Source organism: Artemia franciscana, chromosome 4 (assembly GCF_032884065.1).
Source record: "Artemia franciscana chromosome 4, ASM3288406v1, whole genome shotgun sequence".
Lineage (NCBI taxonomy): Eukaryota > Metazoa > Arthropoda > Branchiopoda > Anostraca > Artemiidae > Artemia > Artemia franciscana.
This window is the reverse complement of record NC_088866.1, coordinates 20,382,275-20,404,552: the sequence shown is the minus strand read 5'-3', so window position 1 is coordinate 20,404,552 and position 22,278 is coordinate 20,382,275. Positions and strand designations below refer to the sequence as shown.

The window sequence follows — 22,278 nt, the reverse complement described above, 5'->3', positions numbered from 1 at the left end:
TCTGGTTATTAAATTGGCCTAGTATTATGTTTGGTCTGTTCAATGAATGAGAGTTTTACTTGTGTCCATAATTCAGGTTGTACATTTAACTTAGACCATGTAGGTCATACATCATCCATAACTGTGGAAGTTGTTGTTAGTGATTCCCATTTTACGTCAGATCACTTTCCTTTGTCTTTTAGTACTCTGATTGGTGATTGTGGCCCTTCTTCAAACCAGCTTCCGAAAAAGCAATCTGTATTTTATGCTAATGATTGGGACAGGGCATCTCTAGATCTTATCCAGAATGTGTGCAATGATGTCCTTGTGAAAAATTGTATACCGTTTGATCTATTACAGAGTTCAAGAAAGAATATGTGTGACTCTTGAGTTAGGCTGAACATTTATTGTAGTGAACTTACTCATGCCCTAGCTCTTGCAGAAAAATCAGCAGTACCTATTAGGCAAATAAAAGTTGGAACTGAAGACCCTGGCTGGTCAACTAATCATAATTTGCAAAATGTTTGCTTTTCTGCTAAGTTTTGGCTTTCAGTTTGGATTGAAGCAGATAAACTGTACAATGGATGGCAGTGAAAATTGTATATTTATACTAAACTCAAGTTTGCAAAGCAGCTTTCTCTGCATCAAAGTTCAATTATTTTGCCTTATTTGAAAGAAGTTTGGCATCAACCAAATAAGTTGTGGTCCAGTCTTCTAAAAAAATATGCCAAGTCAAATACCATCTTGTATACCACTTTAATCATGGGTTGAGCATTATAAATAAAATCTTCTGCTCAAGATCCAATTCTGCAAAATAGTTACAAAGTGAAACTCCAAAAAATTTTTGAGCCTACTTCTAATCTGGGACTGATTATTACAAAGAGACTTGTTATTTCTGCAATTGGTAAACTGAAAAAAAAGCGTTTGTTGTTGTGCAAACTGTTTATGGAACACTTAGTACTCCTTTACCAAATGGCATTTGATCTTGGATTTGTCCCTGATTCTTTTTCAATTGGATGTTTGACACCTATCCCTAAGAAGAATAAACCTCCTTCTGAATGTCTGTTTTCCCCCAATAACAGTTGCGACAATATTTTGTATAATTTTTGAGAAATTGATAATTGATGAGTTAAGAACTAAATGTACAGTTAAAGCCCAACAGTTTGGTTTTCAGTCTTGCCTTGGGTGTGGTCATGCTCTTTCTGCTTTAGTTGATGCAAAAAAACATGGTGAACGTATTGCTTTAGGTGCCCATGATGTGAGACATGCACTTGATTCACTTCTCCACAAGGAGATTATATTTGATTTCGGTTTGGCCAGTGTTGACCCTAAGCCCCACTGGCTGACATGTATGAAAATCTGAAAGTGGAAGATAGGCTCCCTCTACTTGCTAATGAGTGTACTAGTCTCTTATATGATTGTGCTGTTTCTCCAGGTGGAAATGCTCTCTTCTCCCAGTAAGCAATGAAAAGAATAGGGTAAGACAAGGTGCTATTTTGTCACCAACAGTATTTAATAACAGTATTGTAAGGCCACAATCAAAGTCACTTATGACTTATATTCTGCATGGTATTGCTCTGTCTTTGACTGGTTATGCAGATGATGGTCTCTACAGAGGCTAGAAGCTAATTTTATCAAGTTGCAACAAGAGTATGCCCATACTGGATTCCAGTTCAATGCTGAAAAGTCTGAAGTGTTGCTTTTCAACTCAAAATCAGATGCTGGTCAGAGGGTCAAACTTGGTGATTGTGTTGTTGAGCTTGTGGATGATATTGTATATGTGGCCTCCCAATTGGACGATCAATACTAGAGGAACAGTGGTTACTGCTTTCTCATTCTAAGAACCATTCTTCTTCTATGTAAAGCTACACAGAGGCTAATTAGTGGGAGTTTGATTGTCATCTTTTGGCCCAGGTGCAAAATGCTATGATTTTGCCTCATTATCTGTATCTTAGCCCATTTTGGCACATTTTTACAGCTACAGATAAACTGAAATTACACTCACTGTACTACAGGTATGCACAGTTTTTTGCTGTGTTTACCACCATGGACAAGCAATAAATATGTTACATGCCAGCACAGTGTTACCAACCCTGAAGAAGCCATTCTGTTGCAAATTGACTCATATAATTCGTTGGTCAAGACCCACTCATGGGCAAATATTTTACAGCATTAGTCAGCATCTCTTTCTGATTGTTTTGTTTGTGTCAAATGAATTAGTGTCTTGTGCTTTTTTTGTGCTGCATCTGTTTTTCCATTGATGGGTAATAAAGATATTCATTCATTTCAACATTGACACTGGTGCCCAGGCAAACATCATCTATGCCAGATGATGGCTATTTTTAATAGCCAGCCAAAGACTTTCTTAAAACCAGCCAAAAACTGAAATGAATTAAGCCAATGCTGATAGTTGAAAACCCCAAAAGCTCAAAATAAACCCCATTCATAGAGAAATTCCAAAACATATTCCAAGGTATTGGACAGCATGAAGGCGAGTTTCACATAATAAAAGTAAAAAAAGAGTAAAGGAGGTGGCACTAGACCCTTAACGTCTTCAGTGCTTAATACTGGCAGTGCTGATCTCCATCTCAAGACCCTTCAGCCAGGAAGTGCAATGGAGGATAGTGGCCAGCCAGTGTACCTTCCCTAGATTCCTCCAGGTCCCCATTTATAGCTTGGTCAACTGAATCCCAAACCAAATGATTGGGTACACTAGAAATTGAATCCTTGCCCTCCTGGACAAAGGATCCTAAATCCAGTATACCAATCCACTAGGCTAGGACTGTCACTTAACACTAAAAAAAGAAACAGAACCTACAGCTGTTCCAGCCAGACATATCATAATATCCATCCAAGACAGATTCAAGAAGGAACTAGATAGGATGGAAGCACTTAAGGTCATCAAAGAGGTTGCTTAGACCACAGATTGGGTAAATGCTGCAGCTGTGGTCAAAGAGCCTGACAAAAGCCTTAAGGTCTGCATCAACCCATAGGACCTGAACAAGACCATCAGAAGACCCTATGACCCAATGCCCACCCTTGACAAAGCAATACTGATTCACTCCAGCACTAAATTTTTCACAAAGCCAGATGCCCATCATGGATACTGGTCTCTTGTCCTAGATGACAAATCATCTTAGCTAACAACATTCAACACTCCATACAGCCTGCATGAAAAGACGCATTAAAGGTTTTTCTGTCATAGTCAATGACATCATTAAATCTGGGAAAACCAGAGAGAAGCACAACACCAATTTTTGCAGCACACTAATCAAAGCTCATGAAAAGGCTGTGAAATTCAACCTGAGAAAATGCATGTTTGGCTGCAACAGCATACAGCACTTTGGACATGTAATATCAGAAGGTGGTATCCACACAGACCCACCCATGAAAGGTCCAAGCACTGAAAGAAATGAGAGCCCCATCTACCAAGGATGAACTACAGACTATACTGAGAATGATGACCTACCTAGCAAGGTACATCCCAAATCTACTATCACTAAATCAGCCACTACATAACCAGGCAAAACAATGACAGCTCAAGTGGGAGCCACAACACAATACATTGTTCAACAACATCAAAGAATCCATTTGAAGCTTATTGGCATTCTTTGATCCAAAAGAGGGAACATCAAGCAACAAGTTGATGCTTTGAAGTTTTGCCCAGGAGCCACCCTTATTCAAAACAGGAAGCCAATCTCCTTTGCACCATGCTCTTGGAATGCCACTGAGCAAGACTACTTGGATATAGAAAAGGAACTATATGCTATCCTCTTTGGGTGCATACACTACCACCAGTGCCTGTACAGCTAGAACTTCATAATCATATCTGATAACAAACCTCTCCAAGTGATCCTGAATCGCCCAATGTCAAAGTCGTCACCATGACTCTCGTAGATGCTACTGAGAATCTAACCATTCAACTTCACCATAACAATCTGCCCAGGCAAGCAAATTCTAGCTGCTGATGTCCTGTTGCACAAGTATCTCACTGGAAAGGATAGAAAGGTGCAAAAACAGATAAAATCATACATGCATTATGTTATGTTGGTCCTACCAATCAGCAATGACAGACTTAAAAGGTTAAAACAAGAGACAGCAGCCAATACTCAACTAGTTGAGCTTGCTAAAACAATCAGAACAGATGGCCAATATCCAGAAAAAATCTCCCAACACCCCTCATCCAGTCTGGAATGTGCAGCATGATGTAATGGTCACAGACCAAACCATATTATAAGGAGATTGCCTAGCCATACCCAAACACTCCTGCAAGTACATCCTCAACTGCATACATATATTACATTGGGTATTAAAAGAAACTAAACAGTAAGCTTGCTCTGTCATTTTTTGACCAGGGATGACAAAAGATATCAAAGAACATATCAAACATTGCTATGCATGCACCAGACTCAAGAATCTTGACCAGAAAGAGCCCTCAATGCCACATGACATCCCTCACTTACCATGGGAGAAAATTGGTTTTGACTTTTTCTGCAAAAACAGGGGAATACTTCCTCAGTACCATTGACTATTACAGTTGATTTTTGAAATTGATAGTGTGGAGCAGTAGATATGCACATCTAATCATACCCTGTCTGAAAAAGCACATTGCACATTATGGAATTCCCCATGTGCTCATCATCAATCAACACACATTCCATAATGTGCAATGTGCTTTTTCAGACAAGGTATGATTTGGTGTGCATATCCACTGCTCCCCACAATTGACTTCAAAAAATCAACTGTAATAGTCAATGGTACAGGAAATATTCCCTATTTTTGTAGAAAAGGTTACAACAAATTTTCTCCCAAGGTAAGTAAGGGATGTCATGTGGTATCAAGGGCCCTTTCTGGCTAGACAACAGCCAACAATTCACATTATCTGTCTTCCAAAAATTTGTATTGGATTAGGAAATATCTGAGACCACATCATCACCTTCTTTTCCCCAATAAAACAGATTGACAGAAAAGTATACAGATGGCCAAAATATCCTGAGGAAAACCATTATCACTGGAAAAAAGTTTAAGTTGTTGCTGCTACAGTACAGAAACGCCCCAGTTGATGTTCTGGCCTCCCTATCCTAACTGCTAATGAGCAGAAACCTCAGATCAATAGTCCCATGCACCAATGGCCATTCACCACAAGCAGTTTCAACAGAATCAAATGAAGCAACAGTCACACCAGAGCAAGTACTATGATTGACAGTCAAAGCAACTGAACCCCCTACAAATTGGAAAACCACTACAGGCCCAAATCTACAGCAAACTCAGGCAGGCAAGCATTGTCAAAAGAGCAGATGTGAATCCAAGATCCTACATAGTCAAGACCAATGACAGAGCAACCCAGAGAAGGAACAGAAACCATATAAAGATATTTGGTACTTGTCTATAATTCACAAATGACCTTCACAATTTTGCTAATGAAGTATTCTATTTTAATTGTATTTTATTATCACCAAAATTTACTTCCCTAGGGTGTTTTATATAATACACATGTAACAGATATTCTGTCAGCAACCTCAGACACCACAACAACTGAATATATCCCCTAAGCAGAAACACCAACCTCACCACTGAGTCTATTAGAAACAAACACTTACCCTAGGAAACTAGAGGAATAAGCCTAGCCCTCCCTTTAAAGCAAAGTGAAAATTGTGAAACATTAGTATAAATAAAGAGAACCAAGCCTAGCACCTCATCATAAAGAAATATAATAGGCTAATATATTATGATAGTGTCCAGTAGGCTATAAAAAAAAGTTGAACAAGAGGAACAATCCTAGCACTCCTTCACAAAGAGATACAATAGGCTAATGTATTATGGCAGTGTGTTTTAGTAGTTTTGAAGAGAATTGTTTTTCATTATTTTTCTACCAGATTGCTAGCTTGGAAAAGAGGAAAGATGTAATATTCTTACTTATCTGTTTTAGAGAACCTGGATTTCTATGTATAAAGAAAAAACACTGAGACTTTCTATGCTAACAATCAGCCAGTCCTTATTATCTAAATCTAGGAACGTGTTATCCATGTTTAGAAAAGATATATTTTTATTAAGATATCTGTCTAAGATTTGGCACTGTCTAATTGGCCTTACCCTAATTGGGATTAAAGTCATTTAACTGTTGAAGTGGTGGTTAGCTGTTGAACCATTGGCTATATTACCTTAAAATCTTGATCATTAGGCCTTGGCTAATATACCTACTAATTCTGGTTGTCTGCCAGAAGCTAGCCTAATAGCCTGGGTCTAAAATATCTTCATTTAACCTAACAAGTTTTGTACAACAACAAAGACAAGCCTGTATCTTCTTCCTTATTGTGGCATTAAACAGAAAAGATTTGCAGCTTAAAATGAACTTACTTCCTTTCCCAGCAACTGATTGCTGTTGAGCAACAAAACCTGTGGAATTCTGAAGGGGGAAGCAACTACTCCTTACAAGGCTGGTATCAGTTTGACTGGATGACTGACGAGACTGGATCGACTGATGAGGCTCCATTGATTCTGGCTGCATAAATCCTTAAACTCAGGTAACAATAATTGTCTTTTTCAACTGGAAAAATGTGGAAACATCCACCAAAAGATGGGACTGACACAGACTGGAAACTCATCTTATAAAGCCATTGTTAATAAACCAAGTGAACAAAAAAGTATTCACTATCTTGTGCAATGAATGAATGGCTTGATATAACTTTTAGTAGCTTTAAAACACAAACTTTAGGATTTCCCAAATGGGAGATCCTTATTTTTTTTTTATTCTGATGAATAGTAGGTTATAAGAGTTAAGAGTAGTTAAGATTTTCTGAAAAAATAGATGGCAGTAAACAAATACGCTGGTTAAACGCTAATGGACGTTATTTAAATGGTAATGTAACAATAGCAAGTAACGTAGTTTTGTCAAGATCCTGGGGGAGAGGCAAAGCGAAGCTGGAGCCAATTTTCCCATAGCATTGGAAAATGAAAAATGAGCCGTGTATAACCATAAAGGCAAATGTATACTAAAGATAACTGATGTGTTTTTGAGGATGCTTGAACTATGTAGGCCTACCTTAGTGTAGACAAAATTTTCAAAGAATCTAAATTTTAGCTGGGGGGGAGGAAGGGGAGGTTAGCCCTTCTACTCCATAGAAAATTACACCCCTGCCATTCTCAACAAAGAGAGTTGAAATTTATGTTTGATTGAGGTTATTTTAATTTATGTTTGTTTTGAATTTCATTAATTTGTTGATAGTGATTTGTGGTAGTTTTACGCTTGGAAGACTATTTGACTTTGTTTTTGCTCATCCTTGGCTTAATGGAGCTCTTTGCTTTTCTTTAAAAAACTTGTGTTGTGGAAAAAATATTTTGAATTAATTTCTGTTCGTTTTTTATTGACATAGTCTGTTTCATGAAAAGAAAATATTGTACATCTTTTCAGTTTTCTTCTATGGGAATCCGTAATATGGGTTGCTATTTGTGTAATTGAGAAACTTTTCCAACAATTTTTAATCTTGACACAAACAATATTTTTTAATTTAATTTTATAACTTCTGAAGTTGATCTGAAAAATAAAACTTAACATCATTCCCAAAAGTTTCTATCTATGCTCTTTTACAACTTGGATGCACTTCTACTCTTTTCATTTATTTAAATTGTAAGAGCAGAAGTATTATTAGTATTATCCCCAAAAGTTTTAACTTAATACCCCCACCCGTTCTTGATATATTGCTGAAATGCCTTATTAGCAACCGTTCACCACAATGCCTTTTGATTTATTTTAAAGCAACATTTAATTTTAAACAAAATTGGGCCGACTGCATAATTTTGGATGGTTTACATAGCTAATATCCCTAAAGACATGAATGCTGGACCGTTCTGCTGTGCTGAACGATATGTCAGTCTCAAAATTCTTACTGGATGTGTTTGGAAAGTAAATGGGCTTGAGAGAAGGTTAGCTTGCCTTTCAATTTCGAGTTACTCTTAAAAAGAGCACCAAACATTCGCGTTGTAATTAGAGCGCAAGAAGGAGGACTTTCCCCTTCATTAATCTATTAAAGATACTTTAAACAAGTGAAAACAAAGTGAAAACATTATAAAAGTATTTTGTTTTCAGTAAAGTGCAAATTATGTTCTGGTCTTGAGAAGGCATAGTGGTTGACAGCCCTACTCATGCAAACTTTTGCTCATTTTGAGTTTGACTCGGTCAAATATTGTATGATTAAGTAAAAAATACGTTTAAAATGCTTTAGCTTTTTAACTTTAATAAATTAAAGATTGTTAAATCTATAAGGAATATATATCAACATATGTATACTAAACTGACAATACACAGCCATTTTTTTTCAATAGAGTGCATAATACGTTCAGGTCTTGAGAAGGTATGGGGGCTGTCAAACACAAAATTTCCAGACCTTTCAACTACACTGAACAAAATGGCTATCTCGAAGTTTCGATTAGATGTGTTTTGGTAATTGATGCGCGTGGGGGAAATTGTTACCCTCAAATCACTTTTGACTATTAAAAAGGCTTATTTCTAATCAAATGAGCCTTTTTCGAAGTTTGTATGACAACAAATGGCCATGTCAAATTTTCTATCAGATGCATTACTGGAAAAAATAACGTTTGGGGGAAGGGAGTTGTCCCCCCCGATCCCTCTGAATCTCAAAAAGGGCAATATCACTTCTGATTACGAATACAACGAGCCACCTCAAAAGTTTATACGATCAACCTTTCGATATATACCTTATATGCCCCCAGGGCATAACATACCTTGCCCTGAGAGCTGTGGGGGGTTGTCTTCCTCAAAGATATAATTTTTGGTTCTTTTAAACACTTTGAAAAATTGACTATCTCAAAGTTTTCATTGGATTGTTCGGGGAAATGGTGAGTGAGGTAGGGGGCTAGTTAGCCTCCAAACACTTTCGACTCTTAAAAAGGGCATTAGCCCTTTTCATTTCCAATCGAATGAGCTGTTTTCAAAGTTTCTTTGACAATTGCTGGCCATCTCAAAATTCCTATCAGATACATTTCGGAAAAAGACGAGGTGTTGGGGAGATATGTCCAATTTACGATCGTTTTGAATCTTAAAAAGGGTACCAGAAGTTCTTATTACCAATCCAATGAGGTTTATAAGATCATCCTTTCTGTATATACCTTATATGCCCCTAGTGAACAAATTACAAACCTTGCCCTGAGGATTCTGGGGGAAGGGGCGTCATCCTCAAAAACATAATTCCGGACCTTTCAATTACTTTGAATAGAAAAGGCTACCTAAACATTTAGATTGGATGGTTTTGGTGAAATGGTGGGCGTGGGAAGGGGTTAGTTGCCCTACAATCACTTTTGACTATTTAAAAAGGGTACAAAACATTTCAGGCTATCTAAAAATTTTGATTAGTTGTGTTTGGGGGAAAGGTGGCGTGATAGGGGGGCTATTTGCTCTCCGATCACTTTAACTATTGAAAAGGGCACTAGCCTTTTCAATTTCCAATCGAATGAGCCTTTTTTGAAGTTTCTGCGACAACAAATAGCCATCTCAAAGTTTCTATTAGATGCATTTTGGGAAAATACGATTTATGGGGGGGGGATTCATCTTCCAATCACTGTTAATTTCAAAAAGAGTGCAAAAATTTCTGATTAGCTATCCAATGAGCCCCCTCTAAATTTTATACGTTCATCCTTTTTGTATGAACCTTATATGCCCCCAAGGCATAACTTACAACCCTTGCCCTGAGGGTTGTAGGAGATTTGTCATACTTAAATAAATAAAACTTTGATAGAATGAGTTTGGGGAAGTGGTGGTGTGGTAGGGGGATTAGTTGCCCTACAATTTTTTACGACTATTTTCATATTTTCGACTGTTTTAATCAGAGCTCATTCAATTTCCAGTTGAATGAGCCCTTTAAAAAGTCTCTACGACAACTTCTTTGATACGAAGTGCCCTGGTCATGGTTTGATTCCTGGAGAGATCAATCTCTTGTACATATAATTACTACAATTACTCTTATAACTTCCATTTTAAAGATTTTCCACCCAATCCAATAGGGAAAGTTGTTTAACCTTTCTCTCCTTACCAAAATTACACTTTTCTTCTATTTAAGCTTTTTTTAAAAGTCTATGTTAGCCCGATATATACCGGCATAATGCTTTGTTTCCTGAAAAGATCAATCTCGTTCATCTGTAATTACGACTCATTCTTATTGTTTCCATTTAAAAAATATTCCACCCTTATGCACATCAAAACCATTATTTATTTTAATATACCAAGGAGTGTTGATAAATCATATAAAAAAAGACTGACGTTTGTACTTTGACATATATCAGCCTGTTAATTCATTCCCAACAAGGAAAATATTCATCCCCTGCCCAGTTGAATCCATGTAAATTTGGAGGAATTGAAACATACAGCTGGAGTAACTTGCAACTGGCACAGTTATTTTCTTAAACTACATTCTTTACAGAAATGCATGAAAGAATGATGAGGAATAAATGTCCTAAATTACAAATTTTAAGTGTCTTCATGCAAATCTTTTCAAGTCGAATAAGATTTTTCTATCGATTTTTTCTATCATCCCGTGAATAAAATAAAATTTGATTCTCTTTTTCGTAAACGCTTTTTCTATTTTTAACACGAAATGACTTGTAATTTGGATTAATAGAATAAATTTCTTTTAATAAAACAAGCTTCCGGTACCCCTTCAGCCGCCCAGCATTACAAAGCTTTTCCAACTTGCTCTTTTCCATTAGCACAAGAGAACTATTATTAAGTGTGAGAATAAAAACTAATTGAAAATTAGCAACAGTCAATCATATTAAACTTGTGATTTGCAATGTTTTATTTTACATGTAAGGAAAATTTAATGAGTGATAAAGATTTATCACTTTACTGTAAAACTGTAAGTACATTTGCATGAAGGCATTCTGTAAAAATGAATTACTTTCAGATTTTACAATTGAAAAATAAATCAACATAAAAGGTTCAAAAAAGAGTCTTAAATTTAACAGTGAAATTTTAAGTAAATCCTTGTAATAATATACTGTAGAGACGATTAAAAATGAGGAATGATTACGACAAATACGAAAGACCAAAAGCAGAACAATGAAGAAATGAAAAAACATTTTCATTTCCAAATGTACTTAAAATTAGAAATTTATTTAGTCTCTTACCAGGAATTATCAAAATTTTTAAATCTAAACATATAGTGGTATTAACATTTACAATTATTTAAGAACAAATTTTGTGTAACGACAAAATGAACCCATGTTTTTTTTTTAGTTTTAACAGCGCAATTTCTTCTAGTGACGAAAAACAATTCTAGCCGTAGTTATTTGTGAACTATATTGCGTTTTTTTTTACAATTTTCGTTGTTGTATTGAAAATATTGAACTTGAAATTTTGGATGTGATTATTGAAAGTAAGTTTCGGATCTAAAAATCAAGCAGAAGTATTGCACTTAAGAGATAAGTTCGACAGTCATGTCCATACTGGCAAAAAGTTTAAAAATGGCAAAATTTTCAAAACTTCTTGGACATGCAATTTGTGAGGATATTATTTTGTTTAAAAGCATGCCACACATATTCCTTTAAAAAGAAAAAGTTACAACTTGAAACACTATGAAATCTCAGATAGAATTAGAAGTTGCGTTGAAGTCTTAGTTGGACTTTCAAGGCTTCTTCCTATCTTGTAAAGTAGGCTAGTGAGGTGAATGTGGGCCTAACACATCTGAATGTGGACCTCCTCTGGGCCTAAGATATACCCAGGAAAATTTACGGTAAAATTCTAGTTAATTTTCTTCTTGCTATCTCAGAAAGGGTTTAGGTTAGGAAAATAAAACTTTCAAGGATGAATCTACAGACTAAAGTATGTCCTGGGAAGGTATTTTGAAGAAACTACCTCCACTCCTTCTCCCTCTAGAGGGCCCTGACCTTTGATGACCTTTAAAAATATGTGTGTTATAAAAGTGAAACCTTGCAAAATAGATCTTCTGTTTAATTGAAGTACAACAAAATTGTATTCAGCTTCATAACTTTGCTCAATTCTATTTTAGAAAGTTTTAAATATATGCAAATACATTTCCTAAATTTTGAAATAAAAATTGATATGGCTCAAAATTCTACTCAAATAACAGGAATTTTGTTTTCAGAACTAAAGGCAGACAAAAAGCAGCTGATAGACTAACTGAAAATTAAGTGGGTACTTTAAAATACCTTCCTGGGACATACTTTAGCCTGTAGAACCATCTCTAAATGTTTCATTTTCCTAACCTAAACCCTTTCTGAGATAGCAAGAATTCAATTAACTAGAATTTTACCAAATTTACAAGCTAATATTGCTAAGCTACCCTTTTTTGTTTCCAGGGATTGAGTGATTCTATAGATGACAGGTTATCTGGTCCTATTACCTATCTAAATTGAAAAACAAATGCTTGACTTTGAGTTGGGATTTTTGTTGCTGTATGGTTGGTTCTAGTTTTCAAAATGTGATTCCTGTTATTTTAACAAGATTTTAAGCTATGTCAAGACTTTTCTCCTAAATTGAAGAAACCAATAAGCCTAGACCTTTACTGATCCATGTAAGCTAGCCTTATAAATCAGGATTGAACAAGAATATGTGTTTCAGAACAAGTTCTATTGCTACTTTAGAACTACTCCTCCCCATGAGGAAACACTATTAAATTGGTCAATTTTCAGTTTTTCATGTAAGTTAGATAAGATTACAGTGAATGCATTACTGCTTTGTAGCTCTTTCCAAATGTTGCAATTGGCTCCAGGGGAAATTCCATTTTGAGTCCTTAAAGCAGCTCCAGAAGGTATTTTGTTCCTATATATCATAACACAAAAAAGTGATCATCACTAGGAACAGGTTTAAGAATTGGGTAAGGATATACTGTTTTTTTTATAACTATAAAATTTAAAAGCCATATAATACAAGGGCACTGATTTATAACTTTGAAATTCTGCAAAAATTATAATTTATAATTACTATCCTAATATATCAAATGTTTTCCTGAAATCTGTAAAAAAAGTATTTTCTCTGCAATAAACTTTGAAGCAACTTAACAATAGTGGATAAAAAATAAGCAAAAACCATAGATTGCTATTATTCTTTCTTTTTTATCTAGTTTTATAAAAGATTTAAAATTTTAATAGTTAAAAAAAAGAATTTAGTTTTATAATATTCTCAATCAAAGCAGTGTGCAATTTAGTTTGTTTTCCATCATTTTTGTAGAAGTAAGGCAATCTGTTATTTTCTGCTTAATTTTTCTGTTCAAAATTGCTATGTTATAGCAAAAGTTTATTGTGCTGAAACTGCATCTTTTAATACAGACATCAGGAAAACAATAAGGATTTGAGAATACTTTTGTTAATTCAAATGTTTATTGAATCAGATGGTATGCATTTGGAATAAATCAAAGCCTTTATAATGTATTACTTTAAAATAAAACTCATAAATTCATAACTGAATTGTGAGTTTTTAAGCATTTTTTAAAAAAATTTTTATTTCATAGTCTAACAACTATAGACAAGGTAATAAGTTATTTTTGGGGCCCCTTTAAGGCCTGAAAATGGAGTTTTTTTTTTAACCAGCCTACCTACTTATATATACAAAAAACATACACATTTTCATCTGTCTTATTTGTAATGTTTGCTGCTCCACTAGCACTATTTCACATCAGAAGAATTGTCTAACAATCAATATTGTATCTAGGGAAGGGGTTGCAGGGTTTGAACCCCCTTCCCTGGAATATTTTTCCAACTTGAAAAAGTCATTAAAAATGCATAAAAACACATTTCGATAAGTTTTTAGATATTTATTTATAATTTGTTTGCAGTTTTGTAATTACTATTTAATTTTTGTAATTGTTTTTTTTTAAGTTAATTTAGCTTGAACCTTTTGGTTTTGTCTTGTTCTTCCGTTTCAAAACATTTTAAAGTTGATATTGATTACAGTCAGCCCTATTAAGGTATTATAGTTTTACTCCTGGCCATCCTAGGAAACAATTTATGTTTTTGTTTAACTTGGTTCTTGGAAGAAGAAAAAACTTCATCCTTCCTCTACAATCCTTTCTGGGTTGACACCAGAACTTCTTTTGATAATATTGAGATATTTCCAGACAAAGATGAAAGGAATGTCAATTTATGAACTTCAAGTACAATATAAATGCCATATTTTATTAATGCTATATTCACAATGTCTTATATTCAGCATTTTGAACGATTGTGTTTTTTTTTCAGACTTTCAAAATTGTTACTTCCTCACAAATAGAAGATTGGCAAGTAGTGCAAAATCAATTTTAAAATTGTCAGAAAGAGGAATATGGCAGGATGTTTTCCCAAGCATTAACAAGTAAGCCCAGGTTTTAATCATGTCTCATGTTTTGACTCTTAGAAATAACTTAACAGTGTACCATATCTGTGTCATTGAGGGGTGAATTTCTTAAAGGTTTCTCTTATTTTTGAAGTTTGTTTATTCACTTTCAAATTTACTAATAACCTTGTTCTTATTTATGTACAACAATGGATGGCAATTAGGGGGGAGGGGATTGGGAGCATTTGCCCTTCCACAAGATTCTTTTGTCCCTTTCCTCACCATAGATTTAAAAAAAAAACTTCTTATTGGTATTTTCATGGAAAATTGAAAAATGACAAATTTGCCCCCTCTAGATTTTGAAAAATACATTTTGCCCCCTCAAATTTTCATGAATTGATACAACTAAATTAGTTCATAATTGCTGTTAGTGAAAGGGAAATTCATAACACAGAATAAGTCTTACAGAGAAAAAAAAAATGTGATCAAGGGCTCATTGATCTTGATCTTCTGATCAGGCCTTCCTTTAAGGGAAGGCAAAAAAAACCAGTTACATTGAATGGTCCCTGCTAATTTCCCCCCAAAATCAAGCCCCCCCCAAAAAAAAAATAAAATAGACCAACAATCTCCATCAAGATTCAGCTCTAGCAACTTTGATGTGTAGGTTAAGCTTGCAGATGAGTCACTATTGTCTACCAAAAATCATCTTTGAAGGCCAAATTTACATTTCTCATCCTTATGGTTGTCTCCCTAAGATATTGAAGGATAACTTTGTTCCTCACGGCCTCTTGGGCCTTCTTCATTTAGCAGAAAACTGTGCAGCATGTTAAAAGTCCACAAAGAAAAAGGACCCAAGACAACCTTAAATGATAGATGGGGCTTAAGTCAAAATAAGTATAAGTCCTAGAAACAGGATTGACAGCTGGAACGGATCTGCTCTCCTTGGGGGAGTTGGGGGGAGGGTTAATTCCAAAAAAATAGACAAAATTAGGTATTTTAACTTATGAAAGAGTGATCATACCTTAATGAAATTCCATATTTAGAAGGGCCTCGAAACCCAGATCTCTCATATTAAATCCCTACCAGATCCAGTGTCATTAGGGGGGGGGGGGGTACCAGAAATATTGGAAAACGCTTAAAGCGGAGAGATCAGGATGAAACTTGGTGGAAAGAATAAGCACAAATCCAAGATAGGTGACTGACATAACTGGCTCTGATCCGCTCTCTTTGGTGGAGTTGGGGGGGGGGGTAATTCGGTAAAATTAGAAAAAATGAGGTATTTATAACTTGCGAACGGGTGTTCAGATATTAATGAAATCTGATATCTAGAAGGATCTTGTGCTTTAGAACTCTCATTTTAAATTCCGACCAGATCCGGTGACATTGAAGGGAGCTGGAGAGGGAAACTGGAATTCTTGGAAAACGTGAAAATCGAGATATATTACGAATGGGCTGAAGGGAGAGGAAAAATTAGAAAAATTGAGGTATTTTTCGCTTACAAGTGGGCGATCGGATCTTAATGAATTTTGATATTTAGAAGGACCTTGTGACTCAGAGCTCTTATTTTAAATCCCGACCGGCATTAAGCCTCTGATTTTCCTTTTAAAGCAATGTATTGATTCTCAGAATTTTGCTACAGCTCATATCATATGAGCTCTTGGCTCTTGGCTCCTCTTGGCCTTGTCACAAGTGCGATATGAGCTCTTAGCTCTTGTTTTTGACGAATAGTATATAAATATTAGTAGTTTCAAAAATTTATTAAATACCCCTAAGGGGTTTCCTTCCCCCCTTACCTGTATTTATGACCCCAAGGCAAGGGTGCCCAATGTTTATTATGTACCTTCACGAACATATCACTTTAAGTGACATTAATTTAATAGTATTTGCATTACTCCGTAAAGCAAAGTATATGATTACCTTGGTTCCAAACCGGGGTAAATATCGTAGATACGTGATTGACGTTCCAAACCGGGGTAATCAGTCATTTGTGAACGAGCCTATAAATCATCAACTGTATGAGATGATGGGGAAAACCAAAATATTCTAATTTACGGCACTATTAGTAATAAAATGAGGTCCCGCGGAACTGAGATGGACGAATATCTTAACTTTAGATTAAAAAAAATAATGTTCATATATTTTATAGGCCTACAATCAGCGTTTCTTTACTTTTAAGAGCCAATAATGTTTAAAATAATGTGTTTTAAAGAATAACGTTTTTTTTAAAAATAATATTCATACATTTTATAGGCCTCGAAAGAATCGATGTTTCTTTACTTTTAAAGGCCAGTAATGTTTAAAATAATGTGTTTTTAACAATAATCTTCTTTTTAAGAATAATGTTCTTTTTTAAAATAATGTTCATACATTTTATAGGCCTACAATCAATGTTTCTTTACTTTTAAAGGCCAATAATGTTTAAAATAATGTGTCTTTAAGAATATTGTTCTTTTTAAAAATAACGTTCATACATTTTATAGGCGCACAATCGGTGTTTGTTTACTTTTAAAGGTCAATAATGTTTAAAATAATGTGTTTTTAAGAATATTGTTCATTTTAAAAATAACGTTCATACATTTTATAGGTCTACAATCGGTGTTTCTTCACTTTTGAAGGTGAATAATGTTTAAAATGATGTGTTTTTAAGAATAATGTTCTTTTTAAAAATAATGTTCATACATTTTATAGGCCTACAATCGGTGTTTCTTTACTTTTAAAGGCCAATAATGTTATCTGCTTTGTAACAGCTTTGTAACCTAACAAATTCCAATTCGTATGAAGTGTTAAAAATGATATTGCCTCAAGGTGTTGTTGCCAATTATACATGTTTTCAACTTCCTTTTAAATCTGGTCGTAATGCTAAGGAGATGTCAACATTCTTAATGATATTCTGGCAAACCCTTCAAGGAGTGCTTAAGCCAATGAGAAAGGAGGAAATCTTGAATACTAAGAATTATTGCTAAAAATCATCTCTCATAACTACAAACTTGAGAATTTTTGGGATCATTCATCGGTATAATATCTACAAAACGACACAAAAATCAAGGCTGTATGATTAGTACAACCCTTTTAAATAGTAAAGGAAGAATATCTTAAATGGCAAATTTTAAAGGAAACTGATGATAATAAAAAAAAAATTCACGGCCAAACATTTTGAAATCTTGTGGCAAATCGAGAGGCTACTTTACAATTCTCTACGTCTTCTAAAAGTAATTTTATTACTACTTTTAAAAATTAGAGGTGTCCCCACTAATTAATTTTTTATGAAGCTCTAAAGAAAAAAAAAATGCAAATTTGTTCGGCCTATTCATGGGAAAGCTTTCAATGAACCCACAGTAATTTTTTCATCAAATAATCTGCTCGTGTCTGTTGTTAATACACATTTCACTGCTATAGGAAAATAGCATTGGCTTCAAACCTCGGAGATTGACCTTAAGCCAAGTCAAACTGTATAATGCAATGGCATGCTTACATTTCCTGTATCAATTACTATACTGGAAGGCTTTTACACGACCTGTACAAGTGCCTTATTAACTGCGTCCTCTGCTTTAGTTTAATAAGAATGAAATAGCAAAATGATTATAATCATTAGATTATTTATTTGGAACATTGCGCCTTTAAAACTTCTGCGCCCGGGGCAAGTATCCTTCTTTTCCTTTTAAAAATCGCACATGTTTAGTGCCCTTATGATTTTACTTTCAGTGTGGAACTTCATAAATTACTTGCTGTTCGGCAGGCAATATACACTGGATTCGACCCTACAGCTGAATCATTACACATTGGCAACTTGCTAGTACTTATCACTCTTATTAGATGTTCCCGAGCAGGTCATACACCCATTGCTTTGGTAAGCTTCTAATTACATAATAGAAGGGAAATGTACTTTTACAAATCAACATGATTAGATTTTTATTACATTATGCAATGCCCTGTTTTAAATTATATAATCTAAAAAAAGTGAAAGTAGAGAATGAGGTTGAAATCTAAAAAGAAAAAACCGCATTGCCTTACTTCCTGTGCAACTAATATTTATGACATAATCTCAAATAAACTGACTTGTGCTATTTCCCTGTATTTTCAGAGGAGCGCTTGACTGAAAACACAAAAGATGCCACATTCTTGTACAGTAGAAACACAAAGCACTTTAGGATTTTTTTTTTTTTTTACAGTGGAAAAATAAAATATATAACGATGGTTGATTTGAATTCTCCTAATTTGGTGCAATTAACACTAAGCTACTATCTTGTACTTAAATTTGAAACAAAAATATTCAGTTAGTGTTAGGAGGAATAGCCGAACTTCAGAAATTCACATCATAACTTTCATTTTTCTTATTATAGGCGGAAATAACTAGATTTCTGCAGCTTAAGCAATGGTTATGAAATTTATATTCTCGATTTTGCATGAATCCATGTGTGTTACCACGGTTTAAAATTTTCATTATTATTTATTCTAAATTACGGCTTGCGACCTTAATAAGTTGTTTTATAAATCGGGTTAACGATTTTCATCAGGTTAACTGTTCCTAAATCAGGTTAATCATAAATAATTTTTGTATGCTGCTTGATCACTTCGCACCTGTGAAAATAAACCCCCTTTTTTATTTTTTTTATGGTAATTCAAATTATTTACTTAAAGATATTGGCATAATTGTTTCTAAAAGATAATTGAAAGATTATGAGTCTTCCATTTTCTGCAGGCGACTTGTAGACGTAGTTCCTCCTATAACAATATCCTATTTTTTGGTTGGGTTTTGTGTTTTCAATAAAGCAATAGATTTGCTTAATTCTACTAAAATGGGGAAATGTCACAAATTAGTTTATTTGAACTTGTTTTATAGATATATGTTGCACACTTTCACCGGCTAGCTGGAAATTGGTAGCTAGCATTAGACCTGTTCAAGTGCTTTTGAATAAGATCTGCAAACAGGAAGATCTTTTCATCAAGTAAAAATTCTTGGCAAATTAATTTTTCCCAAAAACAGCCTCAGAAAAGGCAAGCGAAAATACAAACAGAAGAAAATTCGGCCGAGCCAACTAAGCTGACATGTCTTCGAATATAATTGTAAGAAATCTGCAAAAGAATTATTAGCTCAGAAATACCACCTATTCCTAGTAATCTTGCATAGCTGTATTATTAGTTTTTGAATTTCACATTTTTCAACAATGAATTGATTTGTTAGAGAAACTCACTACCAATATAGGCTTGCAATTTTTTGTTAGCTTATGGAAACTCAGTCGCTTTTAAAATTATTAGCCTACAAATAAAGACGTGTAAAAAAGATTTATTAAAAAAAAACCGTTAAAAAAAACCTTTTTTTGGAGGGGGTACTAATTTTGGGTAAAGAACATTTTATTTACAGGTCTTAAAGAGATTTTGATCCATTGGCTAAATCAGAATTTTCGGTCTCTAATATTTTGGTTCTATTTGTTCGAAATCATAGTTACTGAAAATGGCACTTCCTTATGCTGCTACCTCTTCTGTGGCTTAAAAAAGGGGCTAGAGTTTTTAATTTCTGTTCAAATGAATCGTTTCCCAGTATTCTGCGGTCACTGGATCAACATGATCATTCCAGGGAAAAAGGAAATAAAGGGCAGACACTATGCGTGTTGTCCATTCTATGTTGCAGTTTTATGCTACTCGTACTACTAAGGATTTTGACCGTAAAAAATCGATTGATTATCTCAGATTTTGAATACGTAAGTGTTTTGACCCCTTTTTTTTTCAAAAAATTAATGTTTTGCAGCACAAATGGCTCCTTGTTTTTGCGCAATTCCTTTTGCTACTGAAAAATTGTACTAAAGAATTTCATTTTCTGAAACGAGCCCTCTCCTAACATTCTTAGGCTATTGCCTCAGTTCAACCATCCTTGGCGAAAAAAAAATGGAAGATATGCACATCTGTGATTTTCGTTATTTTTCACAATGGGGAACTGTAAAAGTTTAGTGAAGGGTTTTCGACAATGGGGATTTCTATAGTGTAGTTTTTGATTTGCTGTCAATATGTGTGTCAGTTTTTTTTTTCAAGATTCCCAAAGAATGTTTTTGTCCTTATAAATTACTTTTTCAATTGAAACTAAATAAAAGTTGCTATTTACAAACCAGGGAAATGTTATTTTATAGACAATCTTTTTTTAAAACCTTGTTATAGAAGTTTTTCTAAATTCAGGATCGGGGCCGTTGAGGATTCTATGAAAACTCGCGTTTCTTTAAAGTGCCACTAACATGCCACTGCTAACGCTACATTACAAAGTTTAGAAGCTTCTGTAATGAGAGGCTTTTTAGAAACCAACATGTTATTTAAATGTCATGCTAATGATATTTAATAAGAGCTTATAAATTTTTTTGATGGAAAATAAAAAAGAGGCTTGCCAAGAAACAAAATAGCAAAAAAAGAATTAAATAAGATCACTTTTACGAAACCAAGAGTGAAACCCAGCTGTTAAAAATGTGGCATGATCCCAAAATTTCGAATAAACGTCCAACGTTATTATATATTGTTTCCGAGAAACTTTTAAATTGAACTTAGGTGGCACTACTGCGCTAGTTAAAACTTTTATATAATATCTATATTAATACGAACCTCTGTATTATATTGCGTGTACTTCTGTTTTATTTAATTTGAAGGTTGGTGGTGCAACTGCATTAGTTGGCGATCCAAGTGGGAAGTCTACTGAAAGGCCTGCTTTAGAAAAAGATGCTGTTCTTAGAAATATTGAAGGGATTAGAAATAACATAAAGAATATATTCAGAAATCATCAGGAACTGTATTGGCCCAAAGAAAAAAAACTTCCAGAATTGAAGTAAGTGTGAGACTGACGTATTTAGATTAAATGAAGGATAAATAACTGGAAAGTGATTGTAAAAATCATCTAAAAAAGAAAATATAATATAAAATATAGAAAACATTGCATATGAAAAGCTTTATTATTCAGTTGTGTGGATGTTTTATGTGTCCTTAGTTTGATTTTTATGCTTGTTAATCACAAGCTTGCCCTAACTTGGCTGTTCTCGGGCTACGGCCATTTGTTGGCCATTTTAATCGAATCGAGCTGCTCTGCCCTGAATAAACAATTAAATGATTGAAGGCAAGAACATAATTGGATTTTGCAAAATAACCTTGAATCATGGGAATTATGGTAGAATGTAAAATCCCACTGAAGAAGAAATTATGAAAATTATGTCATTTAAGCAATTAAAGGCCCTAACCGCTATGCGAATCGTCTGAAAAGAGACCGTGAAAAGTTCACAAAACAAGTTTTGGCTAGTTGTTTATATTAATATCGTCCCCCCCTGACATCATGTTTTGGGTCTGCCTCTATTAATTCTCACCAAAAGGCTCAACTTGAAAAATCTAGTTAGGCTGTGACTTTCAAGACACCTTGCATTCTGAAATGTTAACCTAAAATGTTAACCTAAAATGTCGATGTTAAATTGCAATGCCTTTGTAATGTTAACCTAAAATGTTGATGCTAAATTGTAATGTTAACCTAAAATGTCGATGTTAAATTTTAATACTAACCTAAAATGTTGATTGTAAATTGTAATGCCTAATGTAACTAGTAAATACAGTGTCTAAAATGTTAAATTGTCAAGATGGGTTGTTTTTGGTAATTGGCTGCTTTTCCTAAATGCTGGACAATCAAGTAAGGGAATGCCTTCATTCCAGTGCATTTTTGGAAAGATATCAACGGTAGAAGTGTCAGTTTAGAAAAATATAGGAGAAGGGGAAAAATGTATTCTTTCTAAAACATTTATTGTTTTTTCCTTTTTCAGTTTTTCTCTTTTTGTTGAACCTTGAAAATTACTTTTGACTTTCGTCTTATTTTTTCTCAAAGCCATTGTCTTGGTTTCGTTTAAAAATGATCTTTGAATGAGGGTTTGACTCACAATATTTATTTTGTAGATTTGACTAACAACATAAAATGTTATGGTCTGCATCAGCCATGAGCTTATATTACTGATGAATTATGCTGTTTAATATTGCGTTTCTTTCCATTATGCACAAATTCAAGAACA

The 22,278-nt window shown here is 34.3% G+C and overlaps 1 protein-coding gene across 2 annotated transcripts in view; it reads left to right on the top strand.

Annotated features, from left to right (window-relative positions):
* Window positions 1–11,399: 11,399 nt before the first annotated feature.
* The window catches only part of LOC136026123 (tyrosine--tRNA ligase, mitochondrial-like), a 49,517-nt gene continuing 38,638 nt past the window's right edge, over window positions 11,400–22,278 (top strand). For both annotated transcript variants that reach the window (XM_065702413.1, XM_065702412.1), the window contains exons 1-4: window positions 11,400–11,491; window positions 14,188–14,299; window positions 17,963–18,107; window positions 20,887–21,062. In XM_065702413.1, coding sequence (XP_065558485.1) covers window positions 11,428–11,491; window positions 14,188–14,299; window positions 17,963–18,107; window positions 20,887–21,062 — 497 coding nt within the window. In that variant the 5' untranslated portion in view covers window positions 11,400–11,427. The remainder of the gene's footprint in view (window positions 11,492–14,187; window positions 14,300–17,962; window positions 18,108–20,886; window positions 21,063–22,278) is intronic.